Source organism: Musca domestica, unplaced genomic scaffold (genome assembly GCF_030504385.1).
Source record: "Musca domestica strain aabys unplaced genomic scaffold, Musca_domestica.polishedcontigs.V.1.1 29, whole genome shotgun sequence".
Lineage (NCBI taxonomy): Eukaryota > Metazoa > Arthropoda > Insecta > Diptera > Muscidae > Musca > Musca domestica.
The window spans coordinates 74,602-99,120 of NW_026712296.1; the positions used below are offsets into that span (position 1 = coordinate 74,602).

At 37.4% G+C, this 24,519-nt stretch overlaps 2 protein-coding genes across 2 annotated transcripts; one reads left to right on the forward strand and one right to left on the reverse strand.

Annotated features, from left to right (window-relative positions):
- Positions 1 to 356: 356 nt before the first annotated feature.
- LOC101893055 (serine/threonine-protein kinase Tor) lies at positions 357 to 9,304 on the reverse strand. Its single transcript, XM_005175072.4, has 5 exons — positions 8,915 to 9,304; positions 8,627 to 8,844; positions 7,956 to 8,558; positions 6,682 to 7,400; positions 357 to 6,629 (listed from the first exon to the last, which is right to left on the reverse strand). The coding sequence occupies exons 1-5, from the start codon at positions 9,156 to 9,158 to the stop codon at positions 932 to 934; spliced, it is 7,482 nt and encodes a 2,493-aa protein (XP_005175129.1). The 5' UTR covers positions 9,159 to 9,304; the 3' UTR covers positions 357 to 931.
- Positions 9,305 to 11,900: 2,596 nt separating this feature from the next.
- Positions 11,901 to 15,448, forward strand: LOC101892884 (dnaJ homolog subfamily C member 16). Its single transcript, XM_005175071.4, has 2 exons — positions 11,901 to 11,977; positions 12,054 to 15,448. The coding sequence occupies exon 2, from the start codon at positions 12,103 to 12,105 to the stop codon at positions 14,443 to 14,445; it is 2,343 nt and encodes a 780-aa protein (XP_005175128.1). The 5' UTR covers positions 11,901 to 11,977; positions 12,054 to 12,102; the 3' UTR covers positions 14,446 to 15,448.
- Positions 15,449 to 24,519: the final 9,071 nt, after the last annotated feature.

Below are 24,519 nucleotides of genomic sequence, written 5' to 3' on the forward strand. Positions count from 1 at the left end.
TCCGATTAGATGAAGTAAGGAAATTGAATACTTTGGTCCGCTATATCTGGCGCCTCACGCATATTTCCACATTTTCCAAAAAATTGCACATATCTCATATAAAGTGTAGGAAGTAGACGATATAGTCCAAATATGGCACGTTGTAATATTTATATCAGACTTAGGTCTGATACGAATTGGACAATATTGACCAACTGCTTCGGAACCTACCACGTAAAGGGTCAAGAGTTTGAATAATCATAACTCATGGCTGGGGGTATGCATATGTCGGCAAAACCCGACTGATACTTTTTAACTTTTTTTTCAAAAAGGCATTTGCTACATTATCCGGCTATATAATTTGATTGAAATGGGAATTTGTAATTTTTTCCATTTTTTTCTTTATTAATTCATTTTTATAAATGTATGACAAATAAAATTACCATCTAAGTTCTAAAGATATTTTTCTGTTGTAATATTTTTATATGCCATTTTTATTGCGAAATATTTCAAAAGTTTTTTATTTTATTTTTCAAAGCACACGTCTATGACTAGTAGAAGGTGCAGCCTAAAAAAGAAACTTTAAAACAGAAATACAGATAATTTTGTATTGCTAACAAAATACGCATGGACTTAAGAATATATATATTTTTTATACTTAAAGAGCTATTTTGAAAAAGAAATTGCAGGCTTAAATAATAGAAACAAAAATTTAGAAATAAATGATGTGACGAAAAGTATTTGTTTTTTTTTTACTTCCTTTAATGCACAAACTTACTGACTAAATATAGAGAAAAATACAGAAAAGAAATAAATGTACCTATGTATGTATGTATGTATGATTTTTTAAGTTTGTAAAAATTATGAAAAAAGTACCGTTGTTAAAAACTATCGAATTAAGTTAGAAATCTTTAAGATTTCATGTTCGTTCTTCATTTCATTTTTCTCGAATTTACCAGAATGGACACCAGCCAATGTAGCACTGACAAAGGTTTTCATTATTTGTGGCCTGTTGTATCAACAAATCAACTTGCTGTTGTACAGTGTAACTGGTCTGCGCCTGAAAATCTGTGCCTGTCAATTTCCGCTTGACCCGCTTTATGACTTTGCTCGCCTTGCTATTGGTTATGTCAGCGTTGTTGGCATTCGCAGCCAACAAAGCTGTGGAAAATTGTGCATCATAAGCCTTCGATTTGGCCATTGTGTTGCTGTGCAACATATTGTCATCGACGGAATTGCTTAGACTGCCGGCTGCATTGCCCGTCATACCAGTGGCGGTGTGTGTATTATCATTTGCATTCTTGGTTCGATGATTCTTCGTTTCGGTGTCCAACAAACGCCAATTCAGCAGCGGATCATAGACGAACGCCTCGAGAACAGCCATCAGAGAGTCTTTGTTGCGACGCAACACCATCATGACACTTTCACAGGTGCGTCTGTAGGTTCCCTCAATGCCCGTCACTTCCATGGCCTTGATGAGCATTCGCGTCAAACGGAAGGGTATTTTTTCGGGGAATTTCTCGCGGGTCATGGCGACCTCAAAGCAATCACCAAAATCAATATGCAATATTTTGCCACTCATGCGATCCAACATAAGATTGGAGGGGTGACGATCGCCCAAGCCCAAAATGTAGCCAACCATGGACATAACAGCCAGCGAACGTGTATAGTTGGTACGTCTCTCGAACCAGACCTCAGACGAGGGAGACTTTAACCACAACAGTTTGGCCAGATCATCACCGGGCGTTTGAGCCAATGCAAATTCAAATACTTCCACCTTTTGCATTAGGGTCAAATGATCATAATCGGGAGATATGCTCAGCATGGTACGATGCTCTTGGTTCAATGGTATACCCTTTTTATCTCTATAATCCCTTATCAGAGTGTGCAAAGTGTCACAATGTGGTACCCAACCGATGAGACCAGAATTCGTACTCAAAGGTATAACCGCATACCGTTGTATGGCTAAATTACGGCGGAACGTGTCTGGATCGTCGAGCAACAGCGTATTTACCAATGAGAAAAGTTGCATGACTCTCTCGTCTTGCCGCAGATCCTCATGGCCCTTAAGCAAATACATATAGTCCTTGCCATTCGAACCGCGTATGCACAATTTGCGAGGCCTTTGTTTGGATGTGATAACCTGAAGATTTGTTTTGATATAACTGATACTTATGAGGGCATGGCCCGGGTTGTATGAGCCCGGCACAGCCAACTCCAAATCTTTGCATGCCAAAAGCTTGGGCGAAACATATGGTAATTCCAAGGAGGTTAACTGAGGCAGCTGTCGAGATATTTTCTGGAACACATGATAGTATATATCCCAGGCGTGATCCAAGTCGGTAAGAGCATTTGATGACTTATAACGCTGCGTCCATTCATAGGCCTCGGTTAGTTCTCGTCCGTAGGCTTGGGAAAACGATGTTTCCTTTAGCGTTTGTGGTCCACGCTCTAACATACAATGCAACGGTTCCAAAATATCAAACATTCCCTTGATATTGCGATCTCCAAAGTATAGACGCGAAGCTTCCTCTAATCCCTCGTGCCACTGTTCATGCCACAAAATTGCAACTCTAATCAGTTCCTCACTTATCATCATGGTTTGCTCCACCAAAGTGGGTGAATCTTTTCGCATGGAATCCAGAATTTTAAATGCAGCATTTTTCCGTGCCATGGAGGCAGATTTGGACGCCACTGTCAGAGGATATACCAATGCCTGTGGATGATTCTTTCCAATGTCGATCAACAGTTGATGGATCAGTTGACCAACCAGATTGCGATGTGTGTCAATGCGAGCAATCAACTGCGGTATCACCTGCAACCATGTGTTTATTTCAATGCGTTTCATACCGGACAGCAGAGCATCGTAGACTTCCGAATGGTGACCATAATCAAACCATAATGTCAACAGACGAAGTGTATCTTGCAGAGAGTTGCCCTTTATGAGGCTAATAGACTTGAAGAAACCATGGACTGCTGGCACGGCATACTGCTCTATTATCATTTTCTCTTTTTCAATTAGCATGGCTGTATTGTGTAGATCCATGGGAGATTTAAGATTTTCCAGGGCCTGTTTTTGGGACTGAACTACCTTAAAGTTCATGTAAGCATACAAATGCCAAGCTTTATACCAATTCGGATCGTATTCGACAGCCTTTTCAAAACATTCCAAAGCGCCCTGGACAGCATTGGGTTCCAAGTCCTGTAACTTATTCTGCCATGTGGCCAATCGCAAATAGCACCTGGCCAAAAGTCGATGGTCCTCTTGTTTATATGCATCCGGCATACAACTCAACTGGCTGCTGTAGGTGTTGACAAAGCGACTCAATTGATCGTAGGCGCCTTGTACATTTTCCGATGCTGCCATATGTTTGGTATAGGCATATGTCACCTGAGGTAAGTTGTAGGGCAATGGATCTTTGGGATTCTCTTTGGGGTCTACACCCAGGAGCATGACCAGTGTTTTGTGGGATTGTTGCAATGAACCAGATTTGCGACAAAGCGATGCATACTTCAACCAAGTGTGTATGTCCTCATGAGGACGTACCACTAACGAGTGGACTTGAATTATGCGACGCCAGTCTTCCACCAAACGTTGACCACCCTGTAAACGTTTCCACCACATGTTCTTCAGTGGTTCGCGTCGTTCTGGTATCAGCTTGTATTGTATAACCTCCTCCAATTCAGCCAACATTTGCACACAAACCATGGCACCATAAGCCCGCTCATACGATTCACCTGCCATGGAAGTCAATTCGGTGTCGAGTAAATCACGAGTTTCGTCTATCAAGCGTTGAGCTAGCTCAAACTCATCGTGGTGTACAGCAAGTACAGCTCTGTAGAAGGATCCATCTTGGGTGTCTTCGGGGATACATTTTACGTATTCCTGCATCGAATCCCAGTCTTGTAGACCCCAAGAGGCCACGGCAGCCAGAGGTGCTGCTTTCGATTTGATATCTTTGTTGAGAGTGTCCCATTCCTGCTTGGACACCCTGCTCAATTGAGACCACTCGCCCAAAGCCTCCAGACATCGCATACTACCGAGACGGGATTCCAGATCGGTCTTATCCTGATGCAAATTGCGTTGATAGTGAATGAGGGCTTGATCCCAGTTGTGTAACTTCTCGTACCATCTACCCTGAACTTTGAGTTCATCTTTGAATCGAGGATTTTCACTGCCAACCGAATTGCGATAGGTGGTAAGCAGACCTTCAGCAGCTTCTTTTTGCTGCAATTTGTTGTTTATCAAAATCAGCGACTCGAAAACATGCGGATCTTTGTGTGACATGAATTCCTCTTCCTTGTAACGCAATGCCTTGGCGTAGGCACGGCAAGCCATAGCCCTTGTTCCCAATAACTTGGGATCGATTAGAATGGGATCTTTGTCGCAATGTTCCATGAATTCAGCTAAATTCAGAATAGTCTGGGTGATTTCGGGCATATCGGTGACCTGCAGGGCTTGAATTAACGACTGAGTCAATTCATTTTTATGTTCCGGTTTCAGTTCCGACCAACACGATATAAATGCGGCATTGAAGAGATCTCTTAGCAATTTATCATAATCCTCCGCAAGTACACGACAGGCACGCAAAGCATGTGACTGGGATTCCCTCAGTAGGCCAATCGATAGGCGTTTCAGCCATTCCACCCAATCGTCTTTGGATACACGGCGATTTACCTGCCAAGCCATGCACAACTGCTTGGTGGATACATTTAGCTTTTTAATCGTGGTATTGACATCACTCATCACATTGGCAGCGGTGTTCTGTTTGAATTTGGCCTGGCGCATTAGAAACTCTTCCTCAAAGCACATAGTGGTATTTGACTGCAGCTTAGCCATTAGTTTTTCGTATTGTGAGTTGACAATTCTATGCTTGGCAATGGTGCGATTAACCAGGGGTGCAAAGACCAAATACTTCTTGCCCAGCTGTATAACCAACGAACATAGTGTGGACATGGCCTGATCCCTTAGCTCAGCATCTGTGTCCAGCACTCGCACCAAAGGATGTATGATGCGCGAGGAGAAATCGGTAAAATCCAAATTCCAAGCCAAATTGTCGATGGTTTCCAGGGCGCAATTGGAAACCTGTTGTGGGACATAGGGCGAATCAAAGAGCTTTACAATGGGCGGTACAATTAAATGCAAGTAGTCATCCAAATTGTTGCCAAACTTCTGTAGAGCTTGTAAGAGGCGTCTGGTAACGTTACGATCTTTGGAATTGTCATGTTGCAGAACCCTTAGGATTTGTGGTATCAATTGGGCCAAGTAATTACGGAATTCGCCGCCCAAGGCCACAGCGATCTGTTCTATTAAGTTAATCAAGGTTACTTGCAGTGGTGTGTTGTTGGTCCAGAACTCCTTTATCAGCTTGAATATGTCATTCATGTAGGTGATAATGTGTTGCCGTACAATTTCAACCAAAATGGCCAACTGTTGAAACAGGAACTCCCTCAAATTGTTATTGGCAGTTCGAACATTCTCCAAAAGACTAGGCAATACTTGAGACAAATATGGTACACATTTAATGCCTAAACTTTGAAAGATATAGGTAACAGCCTGAACTACGCTTGTGTGACGACTGGATAAGGTGGGGTCGCGTAAAATACCCATAAGAGCAGCAATGGCCACAGCTGGATAGTATTCATCCAAAATATTGCCCATGTTTACTAAAAGCTCCGCCGTAGATATGTCTTGATTCTCCTCCACTTTATAATCGGAAAGTGAAATAAGTACACTATCTTTTTGGCTGTCAATTAGGCCCTTGTTCATTTTATGTTTGTAGGGATCCATGGCACCCAGTAAGCCCAGTACTCTAATAGTTTCCCGGCGTATGGATTTACGTTGTTCGGTTTTTAAGAAATTAATGAGAATATCGATCAAAACTGGATATTTGTGGTAGGGAGTAACAACACGTCCCGTTGCACTAATCAGCTGACCTAGAGTCCACAGGGCTACACCTCTTTTGTCCGGCGAACCGGCATCACCCAGCATTTCCAGCAATATAGAAAGCAATTCATCGGCCCATAGCTCCATTTCATTAGAGCCACCATTAACTTCAGCCAAATCACCCACAGCTCTCAGAACATTCAAAATGACGCCAGGATTTGACTCGGGTTCACGCAATTTCGGCACCAAAATAGTCAATATCGGATTCATATACGACGAGATTAAACGTGGTGTACTTATAACCAAATGATCCAACATACGGGCACTTTGCTCTTTGTTACGGCTCATGCCTGAGTGCTCCAATTCGGTAAGTAATTGGACCAAAACTCGTCTCAATTTTGGCATAACATAGGCCGGATTCATGGCAGACAAGCGACCAATTGTGACCATTGCCAATTCACGAATTTCAAAGATCTCATCGTTTAAAGTGATGAACAGGGCACTTAGGGACTCGGGTTGTGCCAACTCAGCATCAAAGGTCTCATCTAGTGAGCGTAAGATACGCACACGGACATTGCAATCCATATCGGTTATGGCCACTATCAGCAGACGTTCAATGACATGCGACACTGTGTCGCTAAGAGTTTTCGAATTTTCACTACTGTCGGCCTGCTGCACTGCCAATTTAAGCAGACGTGTACATGTTTGTACTGCTTCCAAACGGATTTCCTGTAGTTCATCATTTATGAAATAGTCGGCGCAACTGAAAAAGAGATGCTGTGAGTATTTATCACATATGAGGGCATTTCCCTTACCGTTGTACAAAATCCAACATATTCTGTTCCTCAAAATTAAATGTACCCAAGGTGCGTAGGGCCAAGACAATTGTTGGAACAACCTGTGATGAATCCATCATGGGCATCATTGTACCATAGGTGGTTGCAACCGGTTTGTTCATCAATATTTGTGACAATATTCCAATCAAGCCCTCGGCAATGGCAGATTTTAAATCAGGCACATTCTCGGCCAGTTCCCTTAGACACACCGTCAATGCTGGTGACAATCCAGTGGAAAACATTTGTTCCAAAATCTCACCAATATCTTCTGTAATGCCAGCTTTGACGGCATTCGCTAGCAAAGTAATACAGGCAAATATTGCCGGATCAATTGTGGTTTTACGTTTATTTGCGGCATCCTTGGCTGGTAAAGCCATTTTTATGGCTGACATTATTGTCTTCAAATGCTTATTTATGTCGCGCTCCACAGCTACAGCTATAAAACCGATCGTTATATAGGCCACATTGCGATCCTTCTCTTTGCTTTTGAGCACATTCAACAGATGACTAATACACTTATTCAAATATTTTTGAACAAAAACTTCACGATTTATTGCCGCTAGACGAGGTAGAATTTGTAGCAAGGCTTGTTGGACATATGTACATTTGGAGAGTCTTTGCTCGATGATACTATCACAGATGACTGTATAATGTTCCATTATGACTTCACGAGCATAGGATGATTCAAGAACATTGGACTGAAAATATAGAATTGAGTGAAAACAGTTGAACAAAAATTTATTTAAATTTTTTTAAAATATAAGGTTTATATGATACGGGTTGCGCAGTCAGCGTAGTCTCAAAAAGTAGCGGGTTCATTAGATTTTTAGCATTAGTTCATATGAAGTCGTCATAGATCCGATCTTATGACACCATTGTATTCATGATTCAACTTGACGTCGAACACTACACTTGGAAGTTTTATATTGAGGCCGAAGGCTCCTAACATCAGCTCGGCATTTTCAGACAATTTTGGAAAGACAAACATGTCGCCTATATTTCTTCGGGACTGAATTTCGTGAAATCATATACATTTATATATGAAAGCTACATACAATTCAGGACCAATAGTCAACAATTTCCAAACGGTTTTTTTATTTAAAACAATTGAATTGTGCCAATTATCATCTCAAAAGGACTTAAAAGTGTATTAGTGCGTTCAAGGAATGGGTTCTAATCCAAATATCGGACGTTTCATGACTTTGTCTGAATTTAAGCAAATCAATCGGTGAACTCATCGAATCGTTACTCACCCCAGTAAATTTGTGACTGCCCTGTTGACTCTCGCCCATCTCCACCAAACGTGTGGAACCAAGCTTTTTAGCAAATGGCGCCTTTAAGCGAGGCACTATTGTTGTCAATTGATGGCTGCTGCTACCGGAGCTACTTCCTCCATTGCCTCCACTAATATATGACGCTGCAGAACCATCACCCAACTTACCGGACATGGTATCCGGTAATAAGGCCTTCAATGTGTTATATCGACGTTCCCACGAAGCATTTGAACAACGGAATAGCTCGTTGAAAATTATCATACTACCGTGAATACGATCATCACGTGTCATACCCTTGGGTTCTTTCTGGGCAACATTTATGTCTTCGTTAAAGCTTTTGCAGGCTTCAGCGTATGAGATTTTGTACCATTGTGGTTCGCTAGATTGTTTCGTATTTTCACGCTGTGCTGTCACAATAAGGGCGGCCCTTAAAGCTTCGCCAGCTGATTCGCGAATAGCGGGTTTAGGATCAAAAATTGCATTGAAAATGTGATCAAAGAATGTGGATATTTGCTGGTAAAAATATGTTGGCATTGCTACAGCCAATTCACGTAGAATAAAAACAGCAGCATGACGGCGATACTAAAAAGGAAAAGAAAAAAATCTCAGTATTGGCATCTTAAATAAAAAAAAAATGTTCACTGGCATACTTCGTGTCTGTCGCCACTTAACCATTCAAATGCCCTTTTTATATCGAACTCAAAGGATTCTGCACCCTTCGAACCGGGCAAATTGGCCAACTTAACTAGGGTGCGAGCTGCAATTTCCATCACAGAGACATCATTGCAAGGCAACAAATCGCGCAAATGATTATAATATGGTGTTATCCGTTTCATAGTGTTCACAACATCACCGCTGATTAGGCACTCTGAAAAAAGGAATACATAAACATTTGACCACCACTAAGATCTGCCGGCGACCAGGCAGGTGCTACTCACTTATGGCCAACACACCACCCTTCTTCTCATTTATGTCGGTAGACATAACCATGCTAAAAATTTGATGATTAAAGTCATCGAAGAACTGCACCAACTCCTCCTGGGACATTTCTCGCAGTTCGGTCTTGACATAGAGGAAAAGATCTTGTGCAGCCTTGCTTTGCACAACACGATTACGGGACTTGAGTCCCGTCACAAATTGTTGGACAATCGATGTCGTCGACATGATTTCTGTTCTCTTCATTAAGAAATATTGAATATTTCACTTTCGATTCGCACTACATTCACTTTTTCCGTATAATATCCGCTTGTTTTCGTTCTTAAAATCTATAAAATTTTCTACATTTCACAATAGAGCTGTGACCAGAGTTGGAAGCAAGTCGATTGTATTATCGGCGGCGCGCCGTCTTTTCTTATGCCGATATAGACGCCGGCGATTAGTTTGGACCTACTCGGCAAGAAATCACCGGCAAAGAATTAGAGCGAATATCGCAAATCGATATTTCTAATCGAATTTTCATTGAAACTTCGAAAAATTTGAGGAAAAAAATTAATTTTATTTGATTGTGTAGAACCATAAATGGTAAGGTAGAGCTCCCAGCTGATTACAATTTTTTTCTAAGTGTGCCCAACTTCTGCCAATTTGTGTATTTGTTGTTTTGAAAAATAGAAACAAAATATTTTCAAAATCAATGATTGGAAGAAACTTAAATTGCGGGGCGCGCAATAATAATATTAACGAGATTTACCTTGGAATTGAAAAATTGAACACTTAGGATCATATTTTTAAAAGAACATCCAGGCATTTCATTCATCTTTCGCGTTCTTTGACTCATTTTAGAAATGAATAAAAAATATCAAATAAATGAAAACAACTTGTTGCCTATAATTTTGAATTATTCCGACAGGAAGCGGACATAGCCTCAGCGCTGTATTTCTGCAGTTTTACGAAGATGTTCTACCTCTTCATTGTACCATGGTGTAGAACCACAATTTTGGGTGTTAAAATTTAACCACACTGGTTCGTTCTATATTCGTTGGTCGACCTTTATTTATGTTATTTTATAAACAATCCTATAGTCAAAATTGAAATAATAACATGGTACAATGATATCAAGGTAGGGCTATGATACCATATGATTTTAATTTTTTTATTTTCTTGGCTTAATATGTCATTTTTATTCGTTTATGAATGTGTTTTCTTTTCAATAACAAAGAAATTGTTCAGAAAATATTCAAATTCGGGTGTTTTCAAAATGATTATTTCAACGTATGCATCGACAAAATCAAGAGTTTTTGTAGCGAAATAATCCTTTAGAGATATATAGTACATGATTTACATTTATTCAAAATAAATGCAACAAGTTGTTTGATTTTTTATTGTTTTGATACTAATTCTGACATTACAAGCCAAACAGGTAGACCTCTATACTTGCAATTTTTTCAAAGTTGGCCTACCTTCTCTTCATTGTACCATGAATAATAACTACTTTTGTTCATTAATTAATTGAAATTACTACTATTAAATATGTCCTAATTTAGGACATTTCACAGACTAAAATAATAAAACGTTTAACAAACTATTTGGGAAAAAATTAAATTCATGAATGAAAAGTTTAAGATGTAAGAACATAAGAAGCCAATTTTACTGTTACAAGTTGTTTTCATTTTTTTTCATATTTTTCATCATATTACAAATGAGTTAAATACCGCGAAAAATGTATGAAATGCTTGTATTTTCTCTCAAAAATATGATCCAAACTGTTCAATCTTTCAATTTCATGGTTAAACTTGTTAATAGCTATAACGCGCGAGCTGTAATCTACGTGCCTTCCAATCATTGATTTTGAAAATATTTTGTTTTCTTTTTTCCAAAAAATAAATACACACACAAAATTGGCAGAGATCGGGCACACTCAAGAAAAAATTGTAATCAGCTGGTAGCTCTACCTTACCTTTTTATTGTACCATGATCATTCCCTTAAATGTACAGTTGTTCGCTGTAGGTCCAAATCTATCAACACTTTAAGCAATCGCTAGAAAATAGTTGTTCCTTTACCCCGAAAAAAGTTTTCGCATGCCTAGCCATGACTTCAAGCTTCTTATGTACTTACACCTTAAAAGTTAAAACAGATCAACGCTTAAATCGTGTCTTCGGCGTGAAAATTGGAACAGTGATGTATTTTCACGCGATTTAAACTTTGATCTGTAGCTGTTTGATTCTGTAACTGTCATCAATTGGAAATTTGTTAAACATTTTTTGTTATTGTAACAGAATCAAAACAAACAAATGATTTTTTTTTAAATAAACAATAAGTAATTTTGTTAAAAAAATGATAGAATGAGTATACCGTTTTTGTTTTGAGTGTGGAATTTGGAAGGCCTGTACGATAAATATTGTTCGAATTTATATTAGGCAAGTTTTCTGACGGCAATTATTGTTTAATGAAGAGAGAGTTAAGAGAAAGAGAGAGAGTCAAGGGGAATGGAAATGGAAAAAAATTGCTCGTAGAAGCAATTTTCCTTTTTTTATATGTTATAAAAAATACAAATAACAATGATAGAAAATTCAAAAATAAAAAAACTAAATTGCTGTAAACAATTTGCCTTGTATAAATGCAAGAGGCAGAACAAAAGGAGAGCTGTAAAAATTGCCCAAAGTAAACTCAACTTATCTAAATCAGCTTTATTTTTTTAATAAACCTGCTACTTTTAACATATTTCAACAAAGAAGAAATAAAATATTTTGCAGTTGCATGGTATTTAATGAATAAGGAATTATGTACCGTCTGAACCTATTATTATTGAATGTTACCAGGCAACACCTGTGTAAACGTTTGTTAAACTATAGCATTTCGCTTGACGCCTTCGCCGGTCGTTCGGACAGGCTCTTCTATTCCCAACTGTCAGTTGTTTACAAAGTACAATTGTACTCCACACACACACACACACATTAATCTCAATGTGTGTGTGGGCGTGTGTGTGTGTACTTTTCCCCCTTTTTGTTTTGCTCGTTAAATTCGCGTTCGGGGTAAAAAAAGAATATATAACCCCCGAAATGAGGTAATGAAGAAACATACGTAAAAAATACAACCCTGAGAATATATGGTAATTTTCAATTTTCATTTTCTTTGCATAGGTGGTTTTTGGGTGGATATTAGTTTTTTTTTGCACCGAAAATAGCCGTCATGGCTTTCGATCACAAACACTTCATATTTTTGTTACTAATAATATTCGTAAGTTCCGCATTAGCTCAATTATCTGAGGATCCATACAAAGTTTTGGGCCTAAACAGACATGCCACAACTCAGGAGATACGAAAGGCCTATAAACAACTGGCCAAAGAATGGCACCCAGATAAAAATAGTCATCCAGATGCTGAATTAAAATTCGTGCAAATCAAGAAGGCCTATGAATTGCTGAGTGACTCAGATCGTCGGCGCTTGTATGACCAGCACGGTGTCACCCACGAAGATTCGCATATGTACAAGCAGAAGCATGATTACAGCAACTATGGACGATTTGCAAGTGACCCCCTTGAGGAGTTCTTCGGTAAGCAGTTCCACTTCGACCATGACATTAGCATATACCACAAGTTGTCGGTGACAACCAATTACTATGAGCAGACTATTCTGGAAAAAAGTCGGGCAATGCCCTACATAATAATGTTCTATAATGATTGGTGTTTCCGTTGTACTCGTCTGGTGGGAGCTTTTAAAAAGCTGATTGATATACTGGAGCCATTGGGTGTGCAGTTTGCCAGTGTCAATGCGGCACACGAGCAGCGTCTATTTCGTACGGCTGGTCTGAATGATTTACCTGGCTTGATTTTAGTGCTTAATGGTCATAACTACGTGTATCGCGAGAACACCCTCAGTGCCCAAAAAGTAGTGGATTTTATACGTAAAAAGCTACCCTATCGCATGGTCACCACGGTCGATGACAGTAATATTGATGACTTTTTAAATGGCTGGATGGATAATAAGGTCAGGGCTCTGATTTTGGAGCCACGCAATCAGACACGTCTACGCTATTTGTTGTCTGCCTTCCAGTTTCGAAATCGTGTGCAATTTGGTGTGGTGCATTTGGAGAAGTCCGACTGCAAGGAAATAAAGGAACGCTTCCAAATCCATCCGAATTTGGATACATTGCTGATATTCAATGAATTTGTAGAGCGACCAGTGGCCAGCGTATCTATGGCTGATATACCGACTCAAACTCTGAATAGTATCATATCATCGAACCAGTACCTTATGCTGCCTCGTCTTTCCTCACAAGAGATACTCGAGGGCATCTGCCCAGCTGAATGGAATCGCCCACGAAAGCGTCTTTGTGTTGTGTTGATTACAGAAAATTCAGAGGAGCACAACTTTGCCCGTGGTGCTTTGCGCAACATTGCCCTACAAAGCGCCTTTAGCATGGAGAAGGTACGTTTTGCCTATATCTACAAAGAAAAACAGCTGGACTTTATCAATGCCATTTCACAAGGCTCTGAGAATGAGAAACTTTTACGCATTGTTGTTCTGTGGCGTCGTGACACCTCGCACATCAAATACGAATGGGTCCATGATGCCAGCTTGGATCTCAAGGATCATCCATCCTCTGATCATTTGATCAATCACACCAAGCAGCAAATAGACCATACCATACAGAAACTGCTGAAAACATCGGAGGCCTTAAGCTATGAAGCTTTTGTTAAGAATCTGTTGGATGAGCACGCCCAGGGTTTTATACACAACTGCATTAACAAAGTATTTGGCATGTACGATTATTTGGTAGACACCATAGAAGAGCAACATGTCTTGGCTGCACTCTCGCTGCTGGGAACCATTGCATTTATGTTTGCCGTAGGCTATGTCATGGTCTACTTTGTGCGAGCCGAAGAAGAAAATCTCAAGGCCAAAGGAGAACTTTCTCCGAATGGCGGTGCCAAGACAAATCGTCAACAACCTGAATTAAGACTGCATGAGTTAAGGGCAGAGAAGTACAATGGTCTAATACGACTCCTTAAGCCTGGTTGTCGGACCATAATTTTAATTACAGATTTGCAATCGCGACCCAAATTAATTCCTCCCTTCCACAAGGCCGTGTGGCCTTATCGCAAAAACAAAACACTAATGTTTGGTCATATGCTGATCGACAAAGGTCTCTCGTGGTATTCGGAACTGTTACGCCAAGGCTTGGGCGATACAAAAACATTAAATATCAACCCAAGAAATTGTGTTGGTACCGTTCTGGCATTGAACGGCCATCGTAAATATTTCTGCATGTATCATGCCAAACATCCGGAGACTTCACGCGGTGTTAAGAGAATGGAAAAGATTACGCGACAGTTGGTACGACGACCCGACGATCCTGAGGTGGGAGCATTCTTTAACGATGCAAATTCTGATGAATCAGAAGATAATGAGCCCAGAGTGCTGTTAGAGGGTAATCTCTTGGATGGCCTTAGCAATTGGTTGGATCGCCTTTTCGAGGGTAGTACTCATCGATATTATATTAACTATTGGCCGGAATTTCCCACAAAATAAAAAGCTTTAAAGTGGTCGAGTGGACAACATTCAACAGCCACATAGCCTGCCAAAATCAAATCAGATTCAATACCATCCAATCAAGGCGCATGGTGTTGGTTGGAGCAAAAAGGAATACTCATTATTGCGTATTTTTCAAATAGCTAATTTACCAAATAGAAAAATTACTAATTAATTATAAAACAAAACCAAAAAGAAACAATTGAACAAAACCAAATAAACGTACATACATACAGACATACATACTTGCCAGAAGCAAAAGCATTAAGTTCAAATACGACATAATACGAGATACGACGATATCATAATTTACGATACACTACCATCATTGCATCTTAAAACAATCTAGTTTACGAAACGAATACGAACGTCGATGGAGCAGTGGAGAAGCGCATAGCAGTTAGTCTACGATTGTATTGTAATGTGAATGTTTTTGGTTGGTCAATATATAAATTCCTAGTCAAAAAATCGAAAACTATTTTCAGTTGAAATTTAAAAGTGGAAGTGCAAAAATTGATGTCAATAGTTGTTAAATGTTTTATTGAATTAGAACTTGAACATCTGAAATGCATAGAACAAAATAAAATTATGCAGTTTAGATTTTTCTTTAATAACTTTTATTTTGATTGCCATCTTTATTTATTTCCAACTATTTAAATTGCATCTGAAAATTGTCGTTAGTTTTTGTTAAGTTGATCATTATTATTAGTATTTATTATTACAAATAGATATATATTTTTTAAGTTAAATTTTATACAATTATGTGTTTTGTGGTTAACTTTTGTCTAAACCCCCATTTTGACTTGCCCTTCGCAGGGAGAATTGTCATATTTCGAAAGTAACAAAACGTACATACATACATAATTAGACACACAAAATATACGTTCACACACACATAAAAATACAATAGTTTTATAAGCTTACGATAATATAATATTTATTATTATTACTATTATTAATACTATTCACAATAACTTTTAAATCAGATTTAAATAAATACAATTAAATATAAAAATATTAAGGTTTTTTCTTTGATTATTCAGTAATGGCAATGGTGGACGTCGGTCCTTTCATGGTACAATAAAATCAAGGTAGGGCTATGATACCATATGGTTTTATTATACCCTCCATCATTCTATGGAGGGTATATTAACTTGGTCATTCCGTTTGTAACTCCTCAAAAATTATTAATAGATCCTACAAAGTACATATATTCTGGATCAGCATAAAATTCTAAGACGATCTAGCGATGTCCGTCTGTCTGTTGTAATCACGCTACCTTTCGAACGAATTGAGATAGAACGCTAAAAGTTTGCATGCATAGTTCGTAAATGGGCTATGTTGATCTACGTTTTCGTATAGCCCCCATATAATGGTACCTTCCGATATTGGGTATTTTCATGATTTTAGCGACATTATTCACCGGAATTGTTTCAAATTTCGTATTTGAAGTTCGTGATGGATACTACAGCCTATGCCAGAAAAGTGTCTGTGCAGGTCCACATTATGGTATAGCCCCCATATAATAGTACCTCCCTATATTGATGATTTTAGCTATATTAATTAACGATTTTTTCAAGTTTCGCATTTGAATATTGTAATGGATTATGACAAAAGTTGCCTATGCAGGTTTACGTCATCGTTTAGACCCTAATATGAATATATAAAAATTTAAATTTCCCTGAAAATCTTATATGCCATAAGAAAAGTAAAATTAGTAATTATTCTACGAATAAAGTATTCTATTCCATATAGGAATAAAGCAACTTTCTAAAACATTTTTTTCTTTTATTCTATGCAGACAAACATATACACAGTTGAGACAAATGGTCTGTTCCAAAACTGCAAAAATGATATCGAAGAAAATTGCAAAACTAGTAGATTCTTGCAGGTACTGGAACAGAGCAAAAGAATTATATTTTTGAGATTTTGTATTCGATTTGATGGAACAACCATCGGTTATCGTAGTAAAAATATCAGTTGACCATTCTGGCAAGAATTTAATAGTTTTTTCTAAGATAACTGATTTTCCCTTTACGATATCGAAAAAAAAATTGCAAAACTAGTAGATTCTTGCAGTTTCTGGAACAGACCACTATATTGACCAATTCGTATCGGACCTAAATAAATATGATATAAATATTACAACGTGCCAGATTTGGACTACATCGACTACTTATTATACTTTATATGAGATTTGTACAAATTTTTGGAAAATGTGGAAATATGCGTAAAGTACCAAATATAGTCGACCGAAGTAATCCAGTTTCATACTTCATCTAATACAGATAAAAATATTGGTATGTGCAAAATTTGAAGGAAATCGAACATTTATATGCACTTTTACGCGAAATCATAAATTCCGATAAATTACATATTCATACCAGATTTCTGGCTACGAGAAATATTTAGATATAGCAAATTGTAAAGAATCGCCAACTTGTTTCGCAAGTTACGACAGATATAAGCATTGAAAATGGTGATCCTTTGTGGGTGAGGTACCATTAGGGTACCATATATCATATTCACAACAGATCTTGCGTTAGCAAAAATAGTTGGATGCCTTTTTCGATTTCTTTGAGCGTTTTGTTTATCAAAATCTTGAACCCTATGTGGGGGACGTACCAGAAGAAATGATCCGATTATGTTGATGGAATTATTGAGATATACCAGGTCTGAATGGAATCGGATGTTAATTTCGCGTTTTATGAGCTTCAGGGATATTCAAAATTTTGATTCTTTGTGGGGGGAGGTATCAGAAGGAGTAGACCGATATACCTCATCTTCACAGCAGACCTTGGATTAATAAAAATATCGTGAATAGAGCCGGATGCCTAGTTCGGATTTTATGATCATTTTGGTTATTTAAAATTTTGACCCTTTGTGGTGGAGGTAGTACCAGATGGAATGATATTTATAACAGATATTGTGTTCATAGATAGAATAATCTGTATAGAATAGAATGTTAATTTATGACCTTCTTTAATATTCATAATTGTAACCCTTTGTGGGGGTTACGCACCTGACCTAGCACTGATGCAAATATTAGGAGTTGCTAAGGTCTAGCAGAATTGGATTATCCTTTCTCTTTCCGTGCAGTAAATTATGTTCTTTGAAATTGTTAGCATTTTGTGGTGAAGGTACTAGAAGGAGTGGACCGATATTGCTCATATCCGAACTCTATCTAACTTACGATGTACCAATCGTGGGATAAAATCGGTTACTCCCTTCGAAAATTATCATGCGCACCAGCCAGAAAGACAGACGGACATCGCTAAATCGACTCCAAATGGCCTGAAAAGGATTTGGCCCAAAGAGACCTAGGGTCTAAAACCGTTATTTCGATGAGGCACGTTTTAGCCGTATCAAATGATATATACCCTCTTTAGCCATATGACTGAGAGTATAAAAAGAAGGATGTTTGGTATTGAAAATGAGATGTATTGGACCACGCCCCCATATAACGGTACCTCCCAATATTCCGTATTTTGATGATTTTTGCGACATTTTTCCACTGATTTGTCTAAAAATTGGTATTTGTAGTTCATAATGGGTTCTAGCTCCGGTGGCGGAACATATATAGAATATATATAGCTCCACGTTTTTGTATAGCCCCCACAAAATGGTACCTCCGAATATTCAGTATTTTGATAATTTTTGCCACATTTTATGATTTGTCTAAAAATGGTATTTGTAGTTCATAATGGGTTCTAGCCCCGGCGGCAGAACATTGAATATTTAGGTCAACGTTTTCCTATAGCGGACATATAACGATACCCACCGATATTCGGTATTTTTATAATCCTAGTCACATTTACACACGAAATTGTTTCAAATTTGGTATTTAAGAGATTTGGTAGATGACAATCCTTGAAGTATTGTTTATAGAGGTTCCCATTTTGGTATGACCCCCAAACAACGGGTTCATCCACATTATGGTTTTTTGAAAATTTTAACAGCATTATCCAAACGGTCTTAATGATATTTGTAGTTTAAAGCATGGTACAATAGGGAGGTAGAACAGCTTCGTAAAACTTAAAAAATACAGCCCTGAGGCTATGCCCGCTTCCTGTCAGACTTACTCAAATTGTATCCAAAAAGTTGTTTTCATTTATTTGATATTTTTTGTTCATTTTTCAAATGATTCAAATAGCGCGAAAAATGAATGAAAGGCCTAAATTTTCTCTCAAAAATATGATCCAAACTGTTAAATCTTTCAATTTCATGGCTAAATTGGTTAAAAGCTTTAATGCGCAAGCGGTAATGTACGTTTCTTCATTTTTTTTTAATATTTCAAAACAATAAATACATACACAAAATTGGCAGAAGTCGAGCACACTTAGAAAAAAAAATTGTAATCAGCTGGTAGCTCTACCTTACCTTTTTATTGTACCATGGTTTAAAGTGGATCACGTTTGAATTCAGATACATTTTATAAAAATATTTTCTTCACCCAAAGGTGGAGTAATATTAAAAGTTCGGCACGACCGAACTTAGTGTTTTTTTTTTATTTTTTTCTGTTGTTGTTGATTTTTATTGTTTTACTTCTTTTACTCTTTCAGCTGCATTTAAACCCGTCGTTTATTTAAACTTCCACAAATTTCTGACAGCAAATTATGACATTTTAATTAAGTTCAGTTTTCCAAAGTTCTATCTGGCAAAGATTCCCATAACTGATTAATAAATTTATTATGTGAAAATGTTTGGAGTTGGCAGTTATATTCATGGTGGTTCGCTGCAGAATATAAGTGTGACTGCAAAAGTCATTGCCAAAAAAAGTTTAGCAAAACTGAACTAAGAAAAACAGGAGGGGAAAGAAAAACAATTAAAAACAAATGTGCTAAGAAACTATTGGTGGAGATTAATTTTGGAGAAGTGTGGAAAATATTTTATGTAATTAAAAAAAGGAGTTACACCTTTTTTCCTTACTCTTCGACGTATATACGAATTTGAGAAAAGGGGGGGGGGGGGGGGCAGGTCAAAAACGTCCACCAATCAACATGCCAACCATAGGGGAGTCTCTTGATTTTACACTTACTTGGGGGAACCATTGAGAAATTCGTGGAATTGGATTTTTTAATGTCAGTATTTTGGTTACAAAACATGTTAAGAGACGCAGAGCAAAGCCAAAATATACCAGTTTGATTGGGCCCAAATTATTATTGGGAGATGCACCTCGAAAATTATGTATTTGTATATGTACATATTTATATCTTACGGAATATTTATACATATTTTATGATATATGTATATTGTAGAAGCTAAACATTTAACATATAAATATACATGTATCTCATTTAGCTATCATTATTCTACCTTACGTGCAATTTTAGACGATTTTGAATGTTCAATGAACTTATCCTTTGATTCAAAACATAACAACACGAAGCTCAATAATTAAAAACGTGTTTAATTTCAGGTATCACATTACTTTGCGCCATTCTCTTCATTATATTACAAAAGAGATATAAAGGAACATGTTCCTAGCCTCAAGCAAGATTTGTAGTCATGTCTTTGTTGCTGTAACAGACACACAATTTGTTGTACTAGGAAGTTAACTTTGAAAATTACAATTGAATTATAATTGCTCAAGAGTTCACATATTACAGTAGATTCCAGACAATTCCAATATCATTTGATACGGCCAAAACGTGACTCATCGAAATAATGGTTTTAGACCCTAGCTCTCTTTGGACCAAATACATTTCAAGACAATTGGAGTTGATTTAGCGATATCCGTCCGTTCGGCTGACTGGCTGGTGCGCACTATAACTCTCGAAGGGAGTATCCGATTTAATCCAAACTTGGTACATCGTAATATTATTGTCAAACTTAAAATGAGTTCGGAGATGGGCAATATCGGTCCACTTCTTCTGGTAACTACTCCACAAAATGTCAACATTTTCAAAGAAAAATAATTTACTGTACAGAAAGAGAATGGATAACAAGTAAAATAGCATTAGTCGGATTTGCCGACAGATTTATAACCCCAGCCTTGAGGAGGTTCCGATGCAGTTGGCCAATATTGACTAATTCGTATCCGACCTAGACTGATAAAAATATTATTATGCCAAATATGGACTATATCCACTACTTCTTATACTTTATATAAGATATGTACACATTTTTGGAAAATGTGGAAAGATGCGGACCGAAGTATTCCATTTTCATACTTCATCTAATACAGATAAGATATTGGTATGTTCAAAATTTCAGGGAAATCGAACATTTATATCCACTTTTATGCGAAATCATAATCATCGATGTATCCCAATTTCACACCAGATCTTGAAGGCAATCGGACACAAACATCACATTTAATAAGAGTTATAATTATTCAAAATGTTAACCCTTTGTGGGGTAGGTACTTAATGGAATGACAATAATATTACGATGTACCAAGTTTTGATCAAATCGGATACTCCCGTCAAGAGTTATCGTGCGCACCAGCCAGACAGACAGACATGCGGATGGACGCACGGACATCGCTAGATCGACTACAAATGTCCTCAAACAGATTGGGTCCAAAGAGACATAGGGTCTAAAACCGTTTCTTCTATAAGGCATGTTTTGGCCGTATCAAATGATAAAAGCCCTCTCTAGCCATATGTCTGAGGGTATAAAAAATCAACTATTTATTTAGACTGGAAGTTTTTGAAATGGGTTTTGAAAGTCCCTGCCAATATATTTTAAAAATCCACGATTTATGTAACTTGCTTTTTTAAATCCCAAAAAAAAAGTTTTAAATCCACATAGTGTCGCACCGAATATATGGAGGTACCGTTATATGGGAGCTATACAAAGACGTGGACTGCACATACAATTTTCTGTCTTAGGCTATAATATCCATTGCGCACTTTAAATACCGATTTTGAAACAATTCCGGTGGAGAATATAGCTACGGAATATAGGGAAGTACCATTATAGGGGACCTATAGGAATTAGTGAAACTGCAAACGACAATTTTCAGTGACAGTCTGTAGTACCCATTAGGAAATTTATATAAGAAATTTGAAACTGTTCCGTTGAGTAATGTCGCCAAAAGCATTAAAAATTCGATTATAGGGAGGTACAGTTTAGGGGACCTATTCGAAGACGTAGACCTGCATTAACAATTTTCGGTGACAGGCTATAGTACCAATTAGGAACTTTAAATACGAAATTTGAAACAACTCCGGTGAATAATGTCGCCAAAATCTTCAAAATACCGAAAATAGGGAGGTACCGTTATATGGGGGCTATACCAAGACCAGGACCTGCATAGCCAATTTTCTGTCACAGGCTGTAAGACCCATTATGAACTTTTATTACGAAATTTTAAACAATTCCGATGAACAATATCGCTAAAATAATCAAAATGTCGAATATAGGTATAGGTATAGGGCGATACCTAAACGTGGACCTATATGTAAAATGTTTTCAAATTATACAATTAAAAAATATCTGTAGACAATTCCGAAATCTGGATTTGAAAAAAACACTTTCTTCTGTTAGTGCATTGAACTAGTTACCTAGCCGGTTATATGCTGAGGTTATATACATAACAATCTCCAACTTGTTATTATTTATTTTATCTATTAAATGCCCGCAAAGACATATCAAACTACATTTCCCATTTTTTTCGGGCATTGGCATTCCCTTTATACTGAATACAATGTTAGAGCTATTGGCGCGTACTCAAAAATACCCATTTGTTTGTTTATGTGTGTGTGTTTGGTTCAAACACTTCAGTGTTTCCGTTAAATATGTTTAGGTGTTGATGTTGGTGGCAGTTGGGATGGTACATTATTCATTCCACTCATAATATTTTCAATCAATAAAAAAGGAATTTCATTACTATCGACTTCGACTTCGTTCGAACGTTAAGGAATTAGAAGATGTGGATGAACATCAGAGCAGCAGCAGCATGGATGATGATAGGTTATGGTTTGGAATGTAAGTAGAGCAAGCATGGCAATTCTGATCGCAATGCAAAAATAATGGAAGAGGGCCACGCAAAGGGTGAGTAGTGTAAATACTGTACATAGAGATAGATACAATACGACTTCAAAGTGACCCTTGCCATAGTTTACCAAATTAAAGGGAGGGATTAATTAAATTTTTAGGAAGTACTAGATGGATATGCGAATGAAATCAGGTTTTAGACACGTAATCGTGAAGAACAAAGGCGTGCTTAATAAGCTTATGTAAATCGATATGCATTACCGCCGTCAAAAGTAATTACGCTCAATTATTTTTATTTTCCAGAAAATACAAACAAGATGACAGACTTAATATATATCTTTCATCGCGTAGTGTAGTGGCTATAGAAATCATAAAAAGAATTTATGCTTTCTTCACAACTATTTGTGCCATGTGCATGCGTGTGTATGAGTGTGTACGAGCGTGAGTGTTTGTATTTATGTGGTGGCATAAAACAAGAACATTTTTCCTGCACTTCTCCATCTGCTGTGGTCGGTTTTCCTCGCTGTCTTCATAGCTGGAGTTTTGAGGAGTCAAAGAACAATTGAAAATAATAATAAATTCCAAACGATTGAATCCTGACAACAGCATTCGTCCTTTATTGATTAATAGACTCCTGTTAGGGTATGGTTTCAAATAAATTCTCTTTCACACACAATCACACCTACAACACAGCATTCATTGAGGGCGAAGAACTTTCTGCCTTTGTGAGCGCAGCAAACGAACAACAACAAAAAATGAAACCGAAACCAACACAACAATTAATTTCTTAAAACTACACTTTGCAGGATCTAAGTTTTATGGCATTTGGTAGATATTTATTCGTAAATATTTATGTATGCGGCAAAATGCAGGAGATTGGGAATGTATTTCTTAAACAGATGGAGATTTTCTATAAGCATATGTGGTCATATTTATGACAGTATTAGTTAGGATGATTGTAAATTAGAATCGATAATCTTAAATTATGGTCATATTTCATATTAGGAAAATGGGTGTGTGCGATAACCCAATATTTTTATAAAATACTAGCTGGCCCGGTCCGCGTTGCCGGCCCGTAGTTTTTGTCTATTATGCATATATTCCCAAGCATAATTATTTACAGATATGACTGATATAAGTGTTCACGTACAGGTCGATTTAAAGTGTTTTAAAATACCTGTACCCATTTTTAACCAGTGGGCTTCAATATTTAAACCGTGGGCTTCAACTGTGTGGATGTGCTATACAAATCTATTAAAAAGTATATATCAATCTTATCGCCATATAAGGGATCAAATTAATTTTTAATATGGTAAAAATCGTAGCAAAATCTTCCAGTCAAATGAGCAGTAATTTGGAATTTGCTGTATTTTGTATACTACATAATTGAGAGCTGAATGATTTAAGAATAGCCAAAGTTAATTACTTTTTTAAACCCATTAGCAACTTAGATTGTGCATTAGAGTCCTCATAAGTCCCCCTAACCATGTCAGTCTGTTTGTCCGCCAAAAGGTGGACTTGAGAGGGTATTATAACATGGATAAAAATTCTAAAATTTGTAGATATGTTGAAATTTTAGTGTAAGATTTTCACCCCCCGAATACGCATTATTAGCCAAATTCTTTGAAATGTGGTTAAATTAGGAGGTACCTTCTTTATATGGGCACTACTCCGAAACATCGACCTACATTGAAAACTTTCTTCTACCCCTTATAATCCAAGATGACAAATAGAAGCCAAATCAACAATATAGCAGAACAATATAGCATGTCATAGCATTTCGCGTGATTTAATTAAGTAAAAATAGTTTTATCCACCTCATAATTGAGGGCAGAATGATAAGATGGGAATTAATTTTATTTGCCATTTAAATTGTAAGTTGGAGACCCCTTAAAGTCCATATTTTCATCATAGGATAATTCAATGATGATTAAACAAATATTCGGTCCCGTGCTACTTTCTTATATTTGTAATTTCTTCATGTTTCCACAATTTATTTCATATGGATGCACATCCCAAATCTACGTTCCCAACCAATATTCTCTTGGGGGTTAAAAATTCAATAGAATACAAAATTTTCTTTTCTGACCACACATTAGATGTGAAAGTGGACTTGGGGATACTCCAATG